The 24,517-nt window shown below is 40.1% G+C and overlaps 1 protein-coding gene across 7 annotated transcripts in view; it reads left to right on the forward strand.

Annotated features, from left to right (window-relative positions):
• LOC140539767 (actin-binding LIM protein 3-like) overlaps window positions 1-24,517 on the forward strand; it is a 127,674-nt gene that overhangs the window by 77,296 nt on the left and 25,861 nt on the right. For 3 of the 7 annotated variants that reach the window (XM_072662531.1, XM_072662525.1, XM_072662527.1), the window contains exons 7-12: window positions 7,615-7,702; window positions 10,255-10,313; window positions 15,823-15,894; window positions 20,131-20,160; window positions 21,839-21,968; window positions 23,824-23,922. In XM_072662531.1, coding sequence (XP_072518632.1) covers window positions 7,615-7,702; window positions 10,255-10,313; window positions 15,823-15,894; window positions 20,131-20,160; window positions 21,839-21,968; window positions 23,824-23,922 — 478 coding nt within the window. The remainder of the gene's footprint in view (window positions 1-7,614; window positions 7,703-10,254; window positions 10,314-15,822; window positions 15,895-20,130; window positions 20,161-21,838; window positions 21,969-23,823; window positions 23,923-24,517) is intronic. The other 4 variants (XM_072662528.1, XM_072662530.1, XM_072662526.1 and 1 more) reach the window with 3 other exon arrangements.

Here is a 24,517-nt window from a genome sequence, read left to right on the forward strand (position 1 = left end):
TGCATTCTGGATGAATTGCAGGAGTCTGATGGTGCGCATAGATAGACAGTTCATAGATAGACAGTAATTCAGTGCTCAGTTGTGCACAAGTAACACCAAATTTTTTATTTAATGAATTAATGTGTCTGAACATGAACATTTTTGGTGAAGGTACATTTACAGTATTTTTGTGTGGTCTGTTGCAGAAGATGCTTACTTTTGCTTTTTTGATCATATAAACACTCGTTTGCCAGTTATGAAATTCACTCTGACGTTCACTGGTTAAGAAGGTATGCTTGGATATTCACACAGAGCATCACAGAGACAGATGTAGTTCCGGATAGCGCCCCCTTGAGGTAGTTAATACAGTCTGTAGTGTGGCAATTATGCAGGACAGTGTACACGCTAGCATGTTCAATGTGTTTCCTTGTACACCTAAGGACACAATTTCCTCATCCAGTCCATCATGATTTCATGAGCTTAAGTATGATGTTAAAATCCAGAATTTTGATGAAATACTGAGAGCAGTGGGAAATAAAGAATAAAGAGAGATAAAAAACAGCATATGGATTTCTTTCTCTACACACAGCAGCAAGAGGGAGAGAGATGGAGGATTAGGGCCAGGTTGTGTGGGGTGGGGCGATGTGGGTGCAAACAAGACTACAGTTACCAGCAAAGGTGTTAAAAGTATTCACATTCATTACTCAGGTAGAAGTGGCGATACTAGGGTTTAAAAGACTGTAGAAGTTGAAATATCAACGTAAAAGTGTAAAAATACTGGTTTCAAAACTACTTGAAGTACAAAAGTAAGTAATGTAAGGAAATCAAATGGCAAAATCTTAGGCCGCTCCACAGGGGCCTATAGTGCAGTACCCCACCTTCCCCAAAAACATTTTTCTAAAAGCCGTAATGACTATAAATGTTATATTAACATGCACTAGACTACCTGTTTCAGCTGCATATCTACCCATTGAAAATTAATGCCTTTTATATTAAAGGACCATCTGTGTGTAAACTGACACAGGACATGTGGAGGTGTGATGGATCGCTTACAAACCAATAGGGTGTCAGAATGGTACATGTTTATACTTCTCATCCAACCACAATTAAATTCACACTTTCCGGATGGCGCAATTTATCTGGATAGGGTTTTTTTGTTGTTGGTGGTGTTTTTTGGTGTTTTTTTTTGATGACGAGTCGGAATGAAAACAAACCGAAATGAAATGGGAGTAACAAGGCTATTTTTAAAATGTAAGAAGGAGAAGTAAAAAGTCAGCTGAAAAATAATTTCTCCAGTAAAGTATAGATAACCAAAGTATCTACTTAAGTTACTTTACCCCTCTGGTTACCAGAAATACTCCTAAACCACTACAATTCCCACAATACTATGCAAATCCAGTGGATTACAGTTCAAGGTTTCTGGGTGAAACTACGCTTTTGAAATGATTGTATTTACCCTCATAGCATGTCATGCGCATTTCTTCATCCAATGGTTCGGTAAGGATACATCATTACATGCCTGGTAGACACCTGTGATTATCTTAATCCATGTCATTAGCCACAAGCAGACATTAGCAATTAGCAAAATAACTGTGAAACACAGACAGCTGCTTTTATATTGGACGAATGGAACCATTTAAATTAAACCACTAAATTTTCATGATTCTGACAGGCCTAGTTGGATTCCCCTCTAAGAACCCTTTTTTCCTAAGACTTATCTTGAAGAAGGGTGTAAATATGACAGATTACAGCCACCCTGAGGTGGGCTGTTCTTTCTTTCTTTGTTTGTATGTGTTTTCACTAGTATTATTGGGCTAATGCCCAAGGAGAAAGCCAGAGAGCTCCCGTGAGGAAGCTCTCGCTAAATACACCACATGTCCAAATGTTTGTGGACACCCCTTCAAACAAATGCATTCAACTACTTTAAGTTGCACCAATAGAATAGGGCTCTCTGGAGCAGATATTGGCATCATGCCTAATGCCAGACGTGGACTAGAGGGGTTTAAAGCCCCCTAGCATTGAGCTGTGCAGCAGTGGAATTGTGCTCTCTGGAATGATGGATGGTGCTCCATCCAATACTTTTGGGATGAGATGGAGATGAGGTGGGGTGGTGGCTGAATGCAATCAAATTCCCAACGGCAGTTCTACTCCACAAAATCTAGGAGGAAGCCTTCTTCCCTGGACAGTAGAAACAGTTACTCCAACAAAAGCATGATAAAGTATTTTTTTTAATACCCTTGATTTCAGAAGAAACAGTGAATGAGCAGGTGTCTTAATATTTTATCCATATAATGTTTGCAGCTAGCTAGTGTACGTTACCTGGGTGGTCCAGATTTCGACTGCCCTCATAAATACATGCACACAGATTAGTTTTGTGGTATTTTGTGAATAAAACAGATAATGAAATAATTAAAGTGTAAATTAAAGTAAAATTAGGCCTAGTGCTAGAGTAGTTGTACATTTTCAGTGGGGATGCATTATTGACCGTTCAATTTAATCCAAGATTAAACCTAATCTGTGCACAGAAAAACAATTGACCTATTTTTTAGTTCCAGTTAAAGCTTTACTTTTATTTTCCACATCTTCTGGGCTTTTGGAGTGGATGTGGGCAGCTTCTCTCCCTCCCTTCTCTCACTCATTCATTTATGGTAGCTCTGCACTGTCCTTTACACTGACGTGGTATCTCAGAGTCATGAAATGGGGTCGGGAACAGCTGTAATTAATATAATTAGTATTGATAAATGAGGATGATGAATGAAAGTCCTTTGTGAACTTCACATGCTTTGCCTCCACTGCCTACTTCAGTTTGGAAGGACGGAAACATAGAATGAATGAATCAACGAACGAATGAGCAGATGAGCGTATGAACGTATCCTTTGGCACTCTTCAAACTCTCAGGCCCGCAAAGTGATTTAAAGCCGAGGCTGCTGGCCCTGCACATTTAAGGCCCGCATTCCTAAAGGCATACAGATTTAAGCATGGAAAGTTCTCTGTGAATCAGATTTGGCCCAGCTCGATGGGTCTGATGTCTGGATTCCTCTTCATTCCTGTCTCAGATGGTATGCAAGAAGTTCAGAAGAACATCTCATCACAATTAGCATACTGAGCTCTTTGGATCCATCTAGACCCCATTTACACCTGGTTACTTCATACATTTACACATGCATCTGGTTAGTCAGACTGAAATCTGTTTGGGAGGGAATATGCAAATTCCCTCGTTGCTCTGATTATGACTGGTGTTCCGGTTGTACTGGAAGGGGTTTTGGTTGCTGAGTGTTACTTAGAGGAGTGGATGTGTTTACACTGCTATAACGTGTGGCTTAAATGCGCATCAGACCACCTCCTGAAAAGCTCTAAATGATGGGATTTGTATCCACCATCTGGTTTAAATAAGTCTTGAATGTATTTACACCTGCATTTTTATGTGTTTGGCCTTATCCAGATATAATTCCTGATACTCAAGACGCATAAAGTGACCAGGTGTAAACGGGGTCTTAAATTTAAGACTCATTACAAGATTGTTGCAGCTCCTTTAGCCAGATTGCCTATAATGGCGAATATAGCCATATTGCAAAAGCACACACGCATGCCTAACATTGATAGAGATCCAGTACCAGTCAGAAGTTTGGAGTTTAAGTATTTTCCACATTTTCGAAAAAAATAAATTGTCAAAATTATGAATATTTGGATTTATGATGCCACCAAATTTGGCTCTTTAAGTACCCTCAAAGATCCCCATTTGGTATGCTCATATAGAAGTGGATGCTTTTCCAACAGCCCTGAAGACATTGCACATGCTGTACCCTCATAGAAACGTTCTACAAAGGGTTGTTCTTTGAACAACACCATAGAAGAACCACATTGTGTTTCATAAAACTGAGATGTAAGAGTGTGGAGAACCTTTTAAAGGTCTGAAGAACTTGATGTAAAGGTTCTTTACCAACTTAAGCATCTCTATATCTCTCAAAAAAACCTCTTAAGCACCTTTCTTTTCAAGAGTGTATGAAAACTACTTATAGAGGAAGTTCCTATAATTTCACATTTGAGCATCTCTGAATAACAACTGGATTACTTCTAGTCACCTCTTTTTAAAAAACATTACATAAACTGTTTAATTAATTCTATAATTTAATTGAATTCATTAACAGGCAAAATACATATTACACAAATATGTATACCTGTGCCTCACCTAACCGGGGCAAAATGCCTTTTTCAACACATTTTCTTTGGCTCTCAAATTGCTCTCTGCTCCCTATATATGCACTAATGTTAAGACATTTTGGCTTCTACATCTAGGGTGCCAAAGCCAGTATTTATTGTGCGGCAAGTAATAAGGAGCCGTTGGTGTTCAGACGGTCCCTCTGGTTCCGCTGCCACAAAGTAATCACTGCAGATGATCACACCATGCTGTTTCCTTATAATGTCAACAGATACACACTTCTGTCCTTTATTAGAAGTGAGTGAAAATGGACAGTGACTCGTGCTCTCGATGGAGCATTTTCACAACCCACAACAACACATCTCACATTGTTAACCACCTACTGAAACTAAAACCAGGCGAGCGTGTTCTGTGATGAAGCCAGTCAAAAACTGTGAACCATGAAGAAGAGAAGAAACCAAATCACAGCAGGAAGATGGAGACATTTGAGGGGAAAAAGGACATACTTTCTTGTGTTTTCAAGAAACTGATGTTGATACATAAATCAGTATGTGGAGAAAAACAAGTTTCTTGAAACTGCATGATGTGCATTAAGGAGGACCCTCTATTTATAGAGCTCTGTTGGTTGCCTGTTCAACAAGCACATTTTTTTCAGGTAGAGTAGCAGTCTGGGTTTGGACGCATCTGATTAAATGTGCAGTCTTCAAAATAATGATTTCTAACAATAAACAGGAGTTATTACATAACTATATTTTGAGAGAAGGACCACAGCCACACTGCTCCCTCAAGCCCCTTATATACCCACACTTCTCAGTTCAAGTCTGTTTTGAACAAACATTGCACCCACCTCCACCCTGTCCCCTCCCTTTCTTCCATCACTCACCACAATATCATTTAAGGTAGTTGAAGAGCAAAGCTTGGTTCCAGATTTCTTGCAGATTGGATGCCTCCAGCCAGTGCATAGGTCAATTCCATCACCAGCTCAATCAATTATTTCAAGGAAAAACTCAAACCTCAAAAAGGGAAGCCTATCCTCCTCAGGTCGTCACCGGATAATAATATAAAGCAAAAACAGGAAATAAAAACAACAATAAAACAATATATAAGAATAAAAGAAATATCAAGGTTTTACAAGCAAATAATTATAGTAATATATATATATATATATTACTATAATATATATATATATATTGATCAGCCATAGGCACAAACCAAGGCATGGACTCCTCTGAAGACCTCTGAAGGCGTCCTGTGGTGTCTACCTCCATGACATAATCAGCCGGTCCTGCAAGTTGTGAAGTGTAGCCTCCATGGATCTCATCAGTGAGCCATAGGTGCCTATGACCCTGCTGCCGGTTCACAGGTTGTTACTTTTTGTAGCTACTAACCACTGCATACTGGTGTTGAAGAGATGCTCTGACCCAGCGTCTACTTTTTAAAATTTGCCAAACCTCCACATATTGTAACACTTCCATACCAATTGAAGCAAGCGATTTCCCCTAGAACCACATGTCCACTTCTAAACCTTTATTTCTAAATGTTTATTTAATCAAATGTCTCCAAACTTTTGACTGCCACAGCAAATGAAAAATTGCAGTATTGTTGAACACTAATGTTCATGTTTTTTCCAATCAGTCGGGGATGACCTGAGGATAGACTTCAAGGCAAATGTATTCAGAGTGTACACCAACAGAGCTCTATAAATAGAGGCTCCCCCTTAATGCAGTGTCATCAGCGCTTAACGTGAGTGTTCTCTGACAGCTCTGCCACTGCTGTGCATCCATGTGTGTGTGTGTGTGTTTGCTGAGACAGAAGGTGAATTTGTCTTGAGTGAAAAGGCTGCTATACAGCAGCAGATTAATTGTACACACACACACACAGTTGTACCCAGTTTTGGAGATCTAATTACCCAACCCACTCGTTAGTACTCTACCCCCATCACATGTTTACTCCCGACACCGGGCGGGTGAGGACTGACACATGCCTCATCCGACACATTTGCAACCAGCTCTGGCTACTGATGGCTGGCAGCATGACCCAGGATTCAAACCATCGGTTCACGGGTCGTAGTGACGGCCGGCGCCTTACTCTGGTGGACCACCTGTTGCCCAATGTTAGCGTATTTAAAAACTTCTACCTCACGGATTGAGATATAATAAACTACACTGCAAAAACAGATGCTTTATTCCAGCAGGTTAGTAACAGAAACAGGTTAGTATCTGATAAACAGTGTAATGATATCATTATGTGCTATTTTACAGTGATCTACATCTTAAATTACCATTTAATCTAACCGTTATTCTTACACTTAATCTTACAGATTGCTAAATTGTCCAAGTTATTTGAATCCTATGAAATTACACATCGGATAAATTACATGAATTAGCTTCAGCCGCACAGTCTAAACAGCTGAAAAGCGCTCGACCCAATTTTTATTGTCTACAGCTCTTTCATTCTGCTGAAGGGTGTTGCTGAGTATCAACTGGCTTTGTGCTTTAGCTAAGCGCTACTAATCTTCTCTGGCTTCTATGGCATTTTTGAGAACAGTGTAGCCATCAGTTCATATAGAAACATAATAGTAAGTGAATGTAAGGTAAGCAGGGGACCCCGATGGTCAGTCTTCCATCAGCGTCAGACTAATAAATAGGCTAGACTAAGGCTAGCTGTTACAGTTACATGCAACACTCCACTTGCTGTGTCTGTAAATAGCTTTAAATGATTTTTGTGTGACGTTACGCGTGATACATGTTCCATTAGGTGGTTGGTGCAGTGGAACAGATAACACCACACCATGTGGGAGACCAGGGTTCGATTCCTGGTCTGGGTGACTATGCTGTGCTACACCTTGGGCAAGACTCGGGACACTACATTGGCCCACCCACAATGGCGTAGATGTAATGTAAATGTAATTAGACTACGAGCATCATATTATGGTAAAGTAATGATTGGGTTTATATTATTCAAAATCGTGATTCCAAACTTTTGAACTTTGTCAGCAAGGCTTGAAAAAGTCAGAGAGTCAGCTGGGAAGACGCGAGCATATTTTCCCATTTTTTCCTCCATTTTTCTTTTTTCCTCCGTCTTTCTGAAGCCAGGACGACCAGGGAAGTGTTGGGACTGAGTAATCCTGTGGTTCTGAAAGATGCAGCTGCTGCTGAGCGAAAGTGTACAGAAAAGACTCATTTACTGACTGCCTCCCTAATTGCTCTCGCAGAGTGAAACGAAGTGCGAGGCCAATTACTGGCGTGCATTCGTTTTGATTCAGAGCTCCTTCTTTTTCGTCTCCTGACACCATTTTTCACTTCTTCCCCATCTCCCCTAATTATTTTGGTCTCTTCTGTCATGCCGTCTCTGGCTGTACTTCATCCAGAAGCTCTTCCCTGTCCATCTGTGTTTTTTTTTTTTTACAGGAAAATGATTTGACTTTCTCTTTGCCTCTCTCTCTCTCTCTCTCTCTCTCTCTGTGTGTATCTCAGGCTGGTGGAAAGCACTACCACCCCACCTGTGCCCGTTGTGCACGCTGTCACATGATGTTTGCTGAGGGAGAGGAGATGTACCTGACAGGTGAGTAAGGCCTCAGATTTTTGCTAAACTCTATGAATGCTGTAGCTCAGTAACCCTCAAGTCAGTTCCTCACTATCCTAATATTTATATTGTACCGAATTATTGGTAGTACATGAAAAATATGTTGTCTGGCTTCATGTTGATAACTGAATAATATGCTTGCAGACAGGGGTGCTGCCAAGGAATTTGGGCTCCATAAAACGATATTACAATGGACCTCACAACTCAACAACACACAACTTAACACACAATGCTGCCAAAATACTCAACTGATACATTTTACGGCCCCTGTCAGTCATAGACCCTTAGAATTGTCCTAACTACCCTACCACCCCCCATACACCCCCATTGCTGACAGATGATGGGGTTAACAAGCCTTTTTGGAGATGATAGTGAGTGTGTTAGAGGAGGAAAGCAGTTGTCTTTCTATTAGTTGAGAAGCAGACACTATTTTAGGCAAATCCAACTGTACATTTGTGCTGTACATCATTAATATGGCCTGTGCAAAAGTTTGACCACCCTAACCAATCCTAATCCTCAGACCTTGATAAGCTAATCAGGCTCAAGTCAGCTAAATCAAATCCCCAAGCTCTATAAATGTTATTAGGCCATGGCAGTTCAGGGCAACTGTGGAACTCCAGATGAGATATGCAAGATCAAGAGAACTTTGTAAGAGAGACAAATAAAAAGCCCCATATGATTACCATAAAATGTTTAGCTAGAGTCCAGAGTGGTGGTGCCCCATTCTACTGTGCAGCATTGCTTGCACAAGCCGTACAGCCTCATCACAAAACCCAATGTGTATGAAGACCTTGCCAACTGGGAAGAATGAGGGTGGATCTATCTTGCTTTGGTGTTGTGTTGCTGCTAACCCTTAATGCAGAAAGGTTTATTATACACAAAGGTGGATTACTTAGTAACTACAGGGACTTCTGTACTAACTGGTGGGGCTATTCTGTGGTAATAGAAGTTTGTAATGCCTAACGGTGACCCATAAGTGCTTTAAATGATTAATAACAACACAGCTATAGAATGTGTCTTTAATTTTGATATAAAAATTTATATTTTTTAATTAAATAGTCTAAATGATGAAGCTTTGTTTCTCAGTTCAAATCTCAAAACACTTCCGAATCAATCTCTGCCCTTTTCCATTTCTAACAGTCTCACCAACCTTGCATAGTTAATATTTTATAGCTCTGTTGAGACATTTTAAGATGGCAATGTTCATTTTCTTTAAAATGAAGGAACTGCCTCTCTTCCCCTCTAAGCTCCTGTAAAAGTTTAGTTGGCACAAATCCCCAGAATCCTTTGCAGTTGGGAGCCAAGAGCCTCTGTGTATGAAAGCATTGCATAAAACATTTTTGTACATTTATATTTTTGGGCAAACCTGGATGATTGATTGTCTTCTAATGAAAGTTGGGAGCTGATTGATTACGGGTTGTGTGGCGCTGAGCCCGATATTAATGCCCTAAGGGAATATTGATATCCAAAATTTGCTGAGAGGGAACTTTTTATTGATGATGACAGGATTGACGGGCTTGATGTTAACCGTAGATTATGGTTGTGGAGTCCAAATGGATTTGAATGAAGGCCAAGAGCCGTATATCGCAGGCTTCGTTCACTGTGCCAGCGGAATTTGATATCGGGTAACAAGCCATTACACAGTACCGGCTAACAAAGAGAGGAGGAGAGATGGTGGTGCAGGAAGTGTGTTATACTCCTCTTGGACCACCACAGCATATGGGCCGTGAGATACATCTTCTTACATTTAGTTTAGTTTAAATATTTCTCACTCTGTGCTCATGGAAAACAAGCTGAGAAATTCTATAGAAATTCAACATTTTCAGGCAATATCACATGTGTGTTTATAAGTTAAAGAGGTTATACAATTTTTTATGTACAGTATTTGCAGGATTTAAAAAATCATGTATGTTTTGTACCATTTTGGTTATAATTTTGCATTGAAATAAATGAAGGAAGACAGAAGTACAGAAATGAGTAACTGGGAGAGTAGATTTGAACAGTACAAAGTATATAAAAAGTGTATTTTATATAATAAAATAGTGTTATAGTATGGAGTAGTATATTTACTATATGAATAGTACTGTATATTTTTAGATGTATTATATCAAAGTATAGTAAATCATATATTGGGTGGTTGGAAGCCTAGTGGTAAGAGATGTGAAACAGCATCGGAAGATTGAGGGCTCAAATCCCAGGACCTTTTCCCTTTTGTTTGTGTGTGTGTGCGTGAATGTGTGTGTAAGCTAGCCAGACATGACAAGAGTTACAGCCCCAGAGCTTTCCTGCATCGGATCTTATATATGACCTCCATGACAGGTGTTTGATAAGTGGGAGTTGTTTAGAAGTGCTGATGCTCTAGTTCAGTGTCTGATCAGAGAGAGAGAGAGAGGGAGCGACAGTGTGTGAATACTAAGAAGAGTGGGGCTCTTTCTGCCAGACAGACAGGCTGGAGAATTCTGCACTGAAGAAGCCAGCCTTGCTTGAACACTTAACTTCAAATGCCTCGTTTCTGTGTTTGTGTGTTGCAGGTTCAGAAGTGTGGCATCCGATGTGCAAACAGGCCGCGAAGATGGAGAGGAAGCTCAGGGTGAGACGCTGCACTTTGATCTAAGCATCCGCATCACACAGCTTTTTACTCTGGGTGCTAGATCCTGTAGTGCCACTGCCTCTAATACAGGGTTTCAGACTCAGGGTAGAAATTCCTAAGTCAAATTGCATGGAGGATATTTCAGAATGCAGGATTACTCAGTTGAGCTTGTCCGACAGGAGACCTAAAGCAATGTTATGTAGCACTTTCACTTAAAATAACAGCTTCAAAATCATGTTGATGCTCCACTGACTTGTAATAGGGAGAATAGCCTCTCTATCAATGCTACTCCGGGCTCAGTGTGCTGGTTTCTGCACTTTGTAACTTTGGTAAAGCGGGCAGGGCAATGTGTGAGAAAACTGCCTAATGCTGCATAACTCTAGTCATATTTGTATAAAGTCCTTTAATTACTTTACTGTGTCAGTCCATATGCTTCTTTCACTTCAGATGCACATGTACAGCTGGACTGCACGATATTGGAAAAAAATGATATTGGAAAAAAATGATATTGGAAAATATATCTGCAATATATCTACACATTTTTTGGCAATATATATTACAATATTTAAAAATATAGAACTTTTCACCAGATTTTAGCAAAAGTAAGTGATCCAAGATGCCATTATTTTACTAATACATCTGGTAGATATGTCATGGGAAATGAGAAAAGTGGGAATTTTCCTTTTGCAACAAAAAAGTTGTAGCTTGACAAGGTTCCTTTACTGACATATTGTGCAGCCCTGTTATACAGCTGTCCATGACGGGGAGCTCACAGCGCAGTTTGTTTTTACCGCAGTGGTTTAAAAGTAAATTACAATTCACAACTGTAAGGGGAGCCCAGGAGCAACAACCACCGAATACTAAAGCTTTTTACTTTTCCATTTTTGGGCTAATCCCTATATGAAAGGCACAATACATTGCAGCCAATCATAACAGAGGTCATTTAAATACACTATAGGGACTTCAGGATTGGGACACCTGCTCAATCACAGTTTCTTCTGAAATGAAGGGTATTACACAGAGTTTATTCTGCCTTATACTGTGAAGAAACTGTCGCTGCTTGCCTCATCCCCAACTCCCTAACTCATACCAGAAGTATTAGATGGAGCACCATCCATCGGTCCACAGCTCAATGCTGGGAGGTGTCTTTATACCACTCTAGCCCACGCCTGACATTAGACCTGACATTATTCTATGGGCAGTACTGCTCTACAGGGACTTTTGTTTGTGTTTGTATGTGTTCATTAGCACATCTGTATCAGCAATGGGTGCAACCCAAAATAGCTCAATGCACTCATTACAAGTGGTGTCCACAAACATTTGGACATTAAGTGTATTAGTTTTAAAGGCACAGTAACAAAAACAGCCTGTTTAGTTTACAATTAAACCTTGTAAAGGCTAATTTAGGGTGAAGGTGGGTTATAAGGACAAAATATTATACTACGATACTCTTACACAAGACATTTTTACAATACTTGATGTGTATCAGATTTTGACACAAAGACAAAATATACTTATAGTGCCACATTTTAATAACTCAGCTTATAATTTGCTGCAATATATCTAATTAAACCAAACTTATTATGTTTTCTGTTATGACAGTTGGTCAGTTGGTCAGTAACTTTTAAGTACTGATGATTTCCATAATATGCTCTAAAAAGTATATTGTTTATTACAGTAATGATTAAAAATCATCATATTATTCTCCTGTAATTCAGGGCACATAAAAGGATACACACACATACAAAGTCCCATAGCAGTGCATATCTGCTACATGTCTTTGAAGTCTGGCGTGCTAAAACCAGCCTACTGGCAACTTTGATTTCTGCACACAGGTTGGCAGATCAACTCTTGCTGCTATTGCACAAGCTAACGCTTTACTGTCAGGGCAAACACTTCTGGCTAAAAGTCGGATGTTGGAAGTTCCTATACGCTTGTTTTCTGATGACAGAGCACAGCAGTGTCTGAAGGTTGTGAAGATGACAATATAAACAAAGAAAAACAGCTGAAGCAGGTGTACAAAATACATGCACGCCTGCCTGTACATGCAGGACAGGTTTATTATCCTGCCACAGGCAATCTGTCTCCATAGTATCATTTAAATAACTTATAATTGCGTAATGACAAGTGTTTATATTAACTGCATGCTTGCCACTATGATTATGTTACATCAATTTTGAATTCCGCCCAAGTTTACAAGTTAGAACTCTGATTACTCAACGCTTTTCTAACAGGACTGAGGATATCCCGGCTTGTCGAGTTGTCCGAAATGCAAAATAAGCTTCAGAACAAATCTGGCTATGAAACTTTTAAGCTGTTCCAGACATTTTCTTTAGTGTGGTTTTCACTATAGTTGACCTCTACATGTTTTCTTTTTACTATGAATGCAGTTGGCCAGGGTTCTTGAAATAAACTGACAATAATAATTGCTCTGAGGAAAATATATTGTCACATAAATGATTTATTAATGTGCAAGGGTGGAAAATACTTACGTAATTGTACTGTGTTGTTATATTTAAGTAGTATTATAGAAGATTTGTAATGCTCAAGTATTATTAAGATTGAATACATTTAGTTGAGTACTTGAATACTTGAATTTCTTAGAGCCTCAAACTCTGATACTGCCATCCTCATGCTTCACAGTTAGACACAGAATGTCATTCTTATGGAATGAGGAAATTCTTAAGCAATGAAAACATTTATAGATATTCATAAGACGTACTTACTACATTTACACTGGAGGCCCTGAGAAGCCATATTAGCTTAATTAAAAAGAGAACTCAGATTGCTTGAAATGATGGGTAATTGTGCTCAGCAAATAATTTTATTTATATAGACATAATATATGAATATTAGCTTAATTGTATATACTGTACAGTATACAGTTAAGGCACCTAAATACAGTAAATACAGGCAGGAAAGTAGTAGTAGATTACTTCAGTCAGCTGTTTTAACATAATTCATTGATTACTATAAATATTACCATGAGGAGAGTTTTGGAGATGTCTCAATGAACTCTGATACTGCCGTCCCCATGCTTCACAGTTAGAATGTCGTTCTTACGGAATGAGGAAATTCTTAAGAAATTTTCATTTGAAGAAAATAATACAAATATATTTTGGATTAATTGTTTATCCAATAAGCTTCCAATTTTGGCTAATTCACATGAACTTGAGCCAGTGTCAGATGGGCACCATTGTACTCTTTGGACAGTAGGGGCAGTCCATATTCCAGCCTGATGCTGGGCTCAAGGAGCATTGGCATTGCTCAGTGTTGGAGAGGCCTGTAGATATTGCCCTAGAGTTCCTGTAATATTATTCAGAATGGATTTGTGCTGGACAACCATGCCCAGGGAGAATAAGGGTGGAGCTGAATTTCTTCCGTTTGAATATCATCTGCCTCACACTGGAATGGTGGAGGCCAAACTCTTCAGAAATTGATTTTGTATCCTTTCCAGGTTGGTGAGCTTCAGTCATTGTTTTTCTGAGGATCTCAGGATCGTGCTTTGTTTGATGCATGGCATGTTTCCATAAACCAGTGTGGTGAAGACCCGACTTATAGATAGTGAAGACCCAAGTTTATGTTCTTGAAGCAAGGGAGAGTCTGTTAAACTCACACCTGATTGCCATCCTCTGGTTTCAAACACCTGCCTTTACCTCTGTAAATGAATACATACTCCTAGAGGTTCAGAGACATTTTCCAACAAAGATATTTAAAGTCCCTGGGAACATATTTTCATATATTGATTTTTGTTTTAGTCTAATATTAATGAATGTACATGACCAACTGCCATTCATGGCGTTACCATGGCAATGTACACAGCCTTGAGATGGAGAAGTTGCAATTTTTTTTTGGCTTATTGCTTTGAATTGCTTTTGAAATCTGTAATGGAGTTACCAGCCCACATATAGATACACAACATCATGACACTGTGCCTCACAGAGGAACAGCACGACTAACCCCCTAATATACCTCTCGCTCTCTGACCTCCCCGAAAGGCATGTCCCCCGGCTAAGCCCTGGCTCTCTCTCTGCCCACATTACCAGCCCTGCCAAATCCCCAGGTCTCTTTCACAGCACCTTTTTTTACCCAGGTTTTCCTCACGGTGTAGCAGAGCGCTCGATCAGCACAACTTGTCTTCTGGGTGAAGTAACTGAAGCAGCCCTCTAAAATGTTTACTAGCCACATATGCTGGTGCTGTCGTAGGCGACGTTACTGTGTCCATGAACAACTACATATCATATCCAGGTTTAATGGGACGATACCTCAAGGAAGGCCAGTCTTCATTCACTTTCCTGTTGGATGGGCATCCAGGGAATGCACACACACATACATGCGGCATGCTGGCATTACATTTACATTTACATTTAAGGCATTTAGCAGACGCTCTTATCCAGAGCGATTTAAGTTTACACTCTACTAAACACAAGTCAATAAGGTGACCACTCTACTATTCCCCCAAGTATTCTCGGAAGAGGTGGGTCTTCAGTCTTTGGTGCAGGACAGAAAAAAGCCTGGACGCTTGTCTTTCGTGGATTTTGAGGGATGGCAGGTCGAGCCGAGCCATACTTAAAGCTAGAAGGGCTCTTGGTGCAGATCGGCTATTGACCATTGCCATTAAGTATGGAGGGGCTGGTCCTTTCTGGGCTTTGTAGGCCAGAGTCAAGGTTTTGAATCTGATGCGGGCAGCAGCTACAGGAAGCCAGTGAAGAGAACGCAGCAGTGGAGTGACATGGCTGAAATTAGAAATGTTGGAGACGACCCGTGCCGCTGCATTCTGGATGAGTTGCAGGGGCCTGATGGTGCGCAGAGGGAGACCAGCCAGAAGAGAGTTGCAGTAGTCAAGTCTTGAAATGACGAGAGACTGAACGAGCACCTGGGCGACTCTCTAGAGGATGCATTACTGGGCCAATGAACCTCAGACGTACCAAACACACAGATAGCTGGATAGCTAGCTAGCTCCCGAATATGCTTTCTAAGTTAGCTTTAGCTCGCCAGATTGCTCAGAGAGGGCGGGGCCATGTTAGCCTTGTGATGGGTCAGGGTTATGCTGACATAAGGCTGACCCACTCTAGATGGAGCAATACTGGTGAAATACAGCAGACATTTATTAGACTTTGGGAAGCTATCCAGAAGACATTCTTGCACTGGGGGCCCTGAGGAGCCATATTAACTTAATTAGAAAGAGAACTCACATTTAGGGTCACAGGGGCTTGATATGCTGGGTAATTGTGCGCATTATATATGGATACTAGCTTAATGCTATGCAGAGGTGTAGGTGTAGAATCACTTATGTATAAGTAGTTGATCCAGATGTTGGATGACAACTACAAATATTACTAGACTCCCATTAACAGTTTTGATGATGTCTTAATGAACACTGCTATTTAAATCCAGTACGTTTAGTATGAATGTTATTTGCATTCATTCTAATATCAGTGTTTTACTGTGAAAATTAACACTTACAAAGCTTACAACCCTGTTAATGTGTGTCTGTGTGTGTATACAGCTTAGACGCACCTCAGAGGCCTCCATCTCACCACCAGGCTCCAGCATAGGCTCTCCCAGCCGGGTCATTTGTGTAAGTATTACTCCTCACACAACGAACACACACTTACTCGGCGAGTTGCATGTTCAGCATTTCTTAATTACAAACTCATTCATCCCATAAAGTGCACATAAAGGGCCAACATCACCCCCTCCGATTGCACCGTACAGTGTGAAAGGGGCCGTGTTAGGCTTAGTCTTCCCCTGTCAGAATCTAGGCCAAGAAAGACTGCTGTAATGTTTTCAGCAGCGTTTGTGTTTATCGCTGCGTTTATTGCACCTTTATGTGAACTACTGACTTTGTAGGGTTTTTTTTCCTACCCGGTGATGCACCTGGATCAGCAGGTGGTCTCAGCACTTGACAGGCTTTGATCACTTTCTTCCACAGTCTGCTTCAGCAGTTAGAGGGAGGCATTAGGGATTCATTGAGGAGATTGAGGACAGAACGGTTTCGGCTCTTTTTCACTGTGATCTATTTTTTATTGCACTGGTGTCAAAATAGACTTGTATACATGGAAAGATGACAACATTTTGGTTGTATTATACTAGACATGTGCCGATACTCATATAGTAATAAGGTATAATAAGGCATGCCGTGATATCCAACACACACCAGTGACCAGATTTTTGAGCTCAGATTCACAGCCTCCTCTATGCTTTCAGCCTCCTCTAAGCATAGATTTTCAAAGTTTGCACAGTGGTCTTATGGTAAAGGTCAATATTCAAAAGGTAACAAGAATTTCTCATTTTGAAATAAATAGCAGAGATCTTGTGAGTTATGTTTGAGGAACAAAGCTTGGTTCCAGATTTCTCCTGGACGTGCATAACCAGTGTATGGATGTGTTCAGTTCCATCCCCAGCTCACCTGATTTAACTGTATTAGAAACTGATATAACAAATCAGGTGTTGGATAATAATAATTATTGATATTTATAATAATAATGATAAGACATGGAAGAAGAAATAAATGTAATAATACATACTTAACTCATTTGGATAATAAATAATACATAATACTAGACTCCTGTGTGGACAGTGTTGGAGGTGAACACAGAAAGAACACAGTGATGTATAATCACTACTTTTTTTGGATTGTTTTTAGTATTTATTCTAATATTAGTTTATGAGTAAAACGGATAAGGAGCTTTTTCGTTGTAATTTTCACAGGTGTGTAAATCTTTTGCATAGTAATGTATATGGTGTTTTTTTTCTGATTACAATATAATATGGGTGTAATGGTATGTGTATTTGTGCAGTCGTGAATGCATACATGCCATGCACTACTAGGGTAAATACGGTAAATTCACAAGCCTGCTTTCCACCTGGAATCCGTAAGATGTAAGCCGTTGGATTTGCATGGTATTGTGAGGACTGTAGTGGTTTAGGTGTACTGCTGTGTCAACTGTAGTCTTGTTTGCCCCCTCTTCCTCTTCTCTCGATTCTCTCTAACTACTGTGTGTGTAGAGAGAAAGAGAGAGAGAGAGAGACTCAGAAGCTTGTTTTTATCTCTCGTTTTAACCCTTACTGTTTATACTGAATTATATATACTGAATTATTTCACCAAAACTATGGCTTTTAACCTCATATTCCAACTTATGAAATCATAGTGAATTGGATGATGATGTTGTTTCAGCGTAGAAACACACTGAACATGCTAATGGTTATGAGCACACTACAGGCTGTATTACTACCTCGGGGGCACTATACAGCACTAACGTCTGTTCAAATTAAATGAAAAGGGCACTATAAAAAATAGTCTGCCCCCTTTAGCATTTTTCATCACAGTAACACTTGCTGTCCACTTTATCAGAAACACCCAAATTTACCTTCACCGGCCAAATTTACCTTCACCTTCAACCTTCACTGGCCGGTTTCTAGGTGCACAATTACAAGCCGTAACCTAACAGTACAGTTAGACATCTTAGCCCACCTGTTGATCACAGAATGGTCCGTTTCTAACCACAGACATTCTTTAGGTGGTGGCCCGCTGTGCTAACTACCATGTGTGGTGTTGGTACGGGTGCATCATCAGGCGCAATAGTGTTGCTGGGGTTTGTCAGTGCCACTGTTGAAGGGTTGGAGTTGGAGCCCATCTTAAAACTAAAGGTGCAGAATAAAGAAATCAGAATAAAGGTTCTGCATACCCACAGCTCTTTTACAAAAATAGTTCAATAGTTCAATATAATATAATAAATAGTTCTTGGATAGTTCTTGGAATCAAAAAGGGTTCCTCTATGCCATCACTCAAAGAACCCTTTATAGCACCTTTATTGTTAAGAGTGTCAACCAGCCAAGAGAGGCTCATTGGTCAGAAAATGACCACATTGTGCCTGGCAACCGTCTATCACTCCAAACTGAAGACGGCTGGGCTGGTGTTTCTAATAAGGTAGCCAGTGAGTCTGTACTTCTCTTAGCCAATGTATTTTGTGTGTGTGTGTGTGTGTGTGTGTGTGCGTGTATGTGTGTGGGATGTGGGGTCAGAAGGGTGCTTTGAGGCTAGATCCAATCTCCATCTGGATCTATGTCTGTCCCTGCAGGCGGTCTCTGTCTCTCTCTCTTTCTCTTTCTCTCTCTCTCTCTCTCTCTCTCTCTCTCTTTCTCTCTCTCTCTCTTTCTCTCCGTCTGTGTCTCACGACCGTTTCTTTTCTCTGTCCTGTTTCTGTCCTGTTCTTGTGTTTTGCTCCTCAGGCCAAAGTGAAGAATGAGATTCTCAATTACAAGGATTTGGCCGCGCTGCCTAAGATTAAAGCTATTTATGACGTGCAGCGGCCCGATCTCATTCCTTATGAGTCCTATCACAGATACTCTTCTGATGACAGGCTAGAGCGCTACAGCTATGGGGAGGTACTGAGATGCTAGTCTTAGCGCTAATGCTACCGACTCTGGCTTCCCTCTGCTGCCCCCCATTCACTCAGTGTTGCCATTTTGTCCCTCCATTCGTATCTGTCCATAGTGCATCCCACTTCTACTCACAGTTCAAGTTCTGACTATGGCTGAGGGTGGGCAATATGGCAGAAATATAACATTATGATAATTAGAATTTTTATAAAGCAGTTTTTTAAGAAATGTAAAAAAAAAACTATTATAATAAGTCAGAATCAAACATCTGATAAATATTATATTACATTTACAAAATGGCATTAATAGCTCATCCAATCAGTATAGGATATATATACACACAGATCAGCCATATCATTAAAACTGCTGACAGGTGAAGTGGATAACATGAATTATCTCATTACAGTGGCACCTGCCAAGAGATAGGATATGTTAAGGGATTGGAAGCAGAAAAATAACCCAGATTTTGATGGTTAGACTTGGGTCAGAGCATCTCCAAAACATTAGGCAAGTCTTCTGGGGTTTTCCCGGTATGCAGTGGTCAGAACCTACCAAAAGTCCTCTAAGAAAGGACAACCAATGAACCAGTGACAGGGTTGTTGGCTCGTTGATGCAATCCATGGCCGCCCCACCTCACATCATACAGGATCTGCTGCTAACATGGTCTTGGTGCCAGATATACCACAGGACACCTTCATAGGGGTGCTTGTAGGTTCCATGGCTCGACAAGCTAGAGCTGTTTTGGTGGTAGGAAGGGAGCCTGCACAATATTAGGCTGGTGGTTTTGATGTTATGACTGATCTGTGTGTAGTTACTGAACAGAGGCTCTCTTTTTGTGTAACATGTTGATACTACTGACTGGTGATACTAATGACATTCTCAGAGAAATGGATTGTCACGTAATGTATGGTCATATTGCCCACCCCTAGGCTCACCTACAATATTTGCTTGCTGCTTCGGATATGTGAGTGACTTGATGTAGAGTCTTAATTGCGGCATTTTGAAGTGATTACAGAAAAGGTAAATGTTTCCATGTAATAATAGCAGCAATAATAATAAATGTCAATGGGTAAGTTTAACAGCTTGCATGGATTCAGGGTTCATTGTCCATATGTTGTAGTCCAGCTGCTGGAAAGCATGGTTGTGCTCAAACACTTGCAAATATTGCAAATGCAAATATTCGTGTGCATACTCAATATGACGACTGTGTCAAATATGTACAAACTAATATAAGCAGCATTGATTTAAAAAAACAAAACAAAACAAAAAATCGAATGACTGTAGCTCTAGTACTTTTCCACTCTCTCTTTTCTTCTACCATCTTCTGGCATGGGCCTGGACAGGATTGAGAAATGTAGTGTGCAATGAATTTGTGCGTGTCTGTTCTTTCTATTCATTTCCCGTTCTTATTTCCTCTCTTTCTCTTTCTCAGTCTCTGGGAACACTATCTCCATACTCTCAGGTAATGGTGGCCTTTTAAATTCTCGAGAATTCTTGTACAGACTTTTTTTAAACTCCGTCAATCGAATCCCCCCCAACACTCAGGAGACATAATGTGGGGGAACCTAATGTGACCTGATTAAGTACCTGCTTTGGTATTTGCTGTCGTTTCTATAGCATCTACGGCCTTCTTCTGATGTCTTGTTTGTGTTGGTAACTCATGTCAATCATGTTTAGTCTAGAAATCAGGTTATGATGTTGTGTTGACATTAGCGTTGCTGTTATGTTAAGGATGATTTAAACTCATTATTTAGTGTTCTCTAAAGTAATGCTATCATACTTATGATGGGTTTACACAGATGATTGGTCTTCCATGTGCTGTTTCTAGAGACCTCTGTTTTGTAATATAGCCCCTTTATTGTACTTGGAAGGACGATTCCTGTGTTTTGATTCACTGTCTTAATTTTTACGTTATGAGACAGTATACTGTCAATGGCACTCGTATCTCTCTCTTTTTTTCTTTTTCTTTTTTTTACAATTTTGACAAAATTAGTAAAAAATTATGGCAGTCGTTCTTATCATTGAGTCTAAAAGTAATGAATGAACTATTTGATCATGGATTAATATAAATGCTTGGACATCATTTGAACTCTTGATGAATAGACCAATAGAAATGCTCTAAATTGCTTGCAATAAATTCCTATTTTACATTGACTTCCATTTACCAAGTTTAGATACATTGTGCATGTTTTTCAACTATATATATATATATATATATATATATATATATATATATATTTATATATATATATATTTATATATATATATATGTTATTATTTATTAGATTTTACAAATATTTTGAGTTTAGACTATGAGTACAATATATAAATATATCATTGCTGTCTTATCAAAGCAATATCAACATTTCCTGCAGTTTGTAAAATTGAATATTTATGACACATGAAGAAGTGGCCCAACATTAATTGTGACACATTAACAACGTTTTTATTTTTAACATGACGACTTTAAAGATGACAGAGTATAAAAAACATAACATATTTAAGTAATAAAAAGTAATAAAGCAGATTTAAAAGTATCAATTAAGGAAAGATTAAGAAATACCAAATAATGAAACTGTGGCCTAGTATTATAGATTATGTTATTATAAAATATTCTCATTCACATCACATGACTGACAGAGGGAAGACAACTGAGCCAGTGGTGAAAGATTATGCATGAGTCAAAAAAGTCAAACATAAATAAATACTTTAATTTAAGTGGAAGTTAAGAATGTAACTTTTTGTGGGAATTTTGTGGGAGGGACCACGTTCTTAGCCCCTCCTTAACCCCTCTATATATACCTAAACCTCATAGTCTATCTCCGTCCAAACAAACTTCACGTCCACCTCCTCCCAGTCTGCTCCCTCTTTATAGAACCACCCTCTAACGAAGGGACCAGACTTTACACTTCCAAAAAGACTCACTCGTTCACACAGTTAAGGATACTTTCGGAAGATGCTGTCCAGGGTGAAGTTTCTGAAAACTGTGATTCTGTATTTTCATGGAAACTGAAGTTTGGGAAAGCTGTGGTTGGCTGTTGTGCAATGAGCTGCGTTATGACTCTTGAGCAGGCATTTGATGTGTATTTACCAATGTCTCCAGCTTGTATTTGAGTAGGCTCTTGACCTCTGTTTGCTAGGAAATCTATGACAGCTGGGACTTCAGACACCGGCGGTCCTCCAGCCCAGGCTACATCGACTCACCGACATACAGCCGCCAGGGCATGTCCCCAACCGTGCCCCGCTCACCTCAACTCTACTACCGCGCCGGTAAGCCCTTGAGCAACCCTAAACCCGTTCTATCTTGCTTCATAAATGCACACAGACATATTGAAGATATCTTTCCTCAACTGTGTGTTTGATTGAGTGATGGAGCTACATCCAATAAGTTTACGAGTGGCTTGTGTGATCCACAACTAATCATCCAACATCAGTACCTGACCTCACTAATGCTCATGTGGTTTGTAATAGTGTCTGCAATCATATTTCTATCTTAAACTCCTTAACCCTATCAGACCTAATGCCTCACAGTATTAAAAATTAAGGTTCTTAATTGGTTCTTGGCTCGGATGTGCAGTTCTAGGAAAACTCTTTAATGGGTATGGGCATTGCCAACACGATCTAAGGAAAGCTCTTGGTCCCCAGCTCCACCACACTGGCAGTTAACAAATGCCTGTACCGGCCAACGTGAGTGATGAGGGTAGAGAGCGCCAGTTGTACTCTATTAGACTGCGGCTGCTGATGGCTAGTGTTGGACAAGCAGTTCTAGGAAAACTCTTAATAGGTAATGGGTATAGAACCCTTAGGTATAAGGACCTTATGTTGAGGTTGTTTTCTAAAAATTAAAGAACCTTGGCATAAAGTATTGATTTTGTACTCATTCAGTATTTTCCTAGAACTCTATGTTCTAACCAAAAAGGATTTGGGAACCTGGATTTTGTGAAATCTTAGGTTTGATAGGGTAAAACTGCAGAAATCCAATTCGTGAGCCAATCATTTTCAGACTTGAAATATCTGATTGCTTGAAGACCTGCTATGAACTATACATTTTTTTGTTTGGTCGCTTTGAGTTTTGTCATTGCATGTTCAGGCATAGTATGATTTTAGGGTGTGTTTATACTCGTCAGCTTTGGTCCAATTAGAGCAAATTCTGTTAGAGTAAGTGTAAATGCAACCAAACAAGCGGTCCAAGACCGCCTGAGCTGGGTCTCGGCCCATTTCCAAATGAATTGTGGTGCAGGACATGATGTCACAAAATGGTTGTGTTATTGCCTTTTTTGCAGCTAGAGTCCTGCACAGGCATGGGTTAATTCCTGCCCATAAACTCTAGCATCTTCCTTGTCCGTCCTCTCCGCTAATGTCATGCCATTCACATGTGCCCGTTTCACTATGAGTGAGTCTGAAAGCAGACCTGCCTACATTTCTGTGCTTTAACGTCTTCTGTCTGATGCTTTAGTTTAGCAGGGCTGTGTCCCAAACCACACACTACCACACTACACAGTGTTTTAGAACTTGCCACCATTAGAATTACATTCATTGTGTAGTTGCCACAGAAAAGACCTGATGCGAGTTGGGATGCAGCCACAGTAGCATCAAATTTTACAGCTTTTACATACTTTTATTCCATGGCAATAAACACAAATCTTACCCAATTAAGGGTCCAGAGGTTAGATTTTCTTCAGCAAGCAGCCAGTGATCTATCCACCCAAGCTCTGCCTCTCCAGTGAGAGATGTTACTCACCTGCTTCAACCCATAACCTTCTAGTTAGACTGCAGTGCTGCAAATGAACTCCACTCCAGCCTTGTGCAGACCTCTACTTGCAGCCTCCTTTAATGCGTGTGTCATATGTCACACTTTCCCTCCTCCTAATTTTGGTTTGATTGCAAAAATGTCAGTATGAACGCAGATCAAAGCAGGACTCAAATGTAGCCATGGTTCATTTTCTTGCTTAGCCTGGACCAGCTGAACCGAACTACAAACACACCCTCCAACTCAACAGACTCATACTATCCTAGTAATATCACTAGTTACCGTAAAGGCTGGGCTTGGGTTGATAACACGGCTAAAAGGCTCATGCTCACGCTGTGCTTTCTGTCGCTGTCATTGATCTTGGGCTGACTGCAGGCACTGAGAGTGGCAGAAGCTCTCCCTATTACACTCAGCTTGACGCCAGGTCCAGCACGCCCACCACCTACCAAGCACCCAAGCATTTTCATGTGCCAGGTAGGCCACTGCTTTTCTCCTCATCCATTCATGTCCATCCATCCCCATTACACTAACGACCTCAGCAAGCTAATGACCCAAAGTCCGAAGGCCACTGCTTCAGACAGCTCTGCGAATCATAACTGATAGCTCCTCTCTCCGAACACGAACTGCTTACTCTTCTCTCTGTTCCACCGCACACCAACTCTTTGTATTGCTCAGCTGTGAAAGATGCTGTCACCATCAACTACGGGTTATTCCTGCAGAACCTCTTTCTTTTTGAGCTGCAGTGCTCTTATTTGGTCTTCAGCCACTTCAGTCAGTGGAAATAGCTTTGACAAACTTTTGGACTACGACTGTGGTTTAGAGCCTTAAAAAGCAGATGAGCCGCCGGCGTGCCGACAGTGTTATTACAGACATCTGTTACCAAAGAATAAACCCCACCAGTTTGTACAGAAGTCCCTGTAGTTACTGAGGAATACACCTTTGTGTGTAACCTTTGTGCCTTGGAGTATTAAGGGGTTAAACCGTTATATTTTAAGGAATAAATATAATACAGCACATATATAATATAAATAATACAGAACACAACTTGGGTAAGATGTGATAATGTACA

Source organism: Salminus brasiliensis, chromosome 18 (genome assembly GCF_030463535.1).
Source record: "Salminus brasiliensis chromosome 18, fSalBra1.hap2, whole genome shotgun sequence".
NCBI lineage: Eukaryota > Metazoa > Chordata > Actinopteri > Characiformes > Bryconidae > Salminus > Salminus brasiliensis.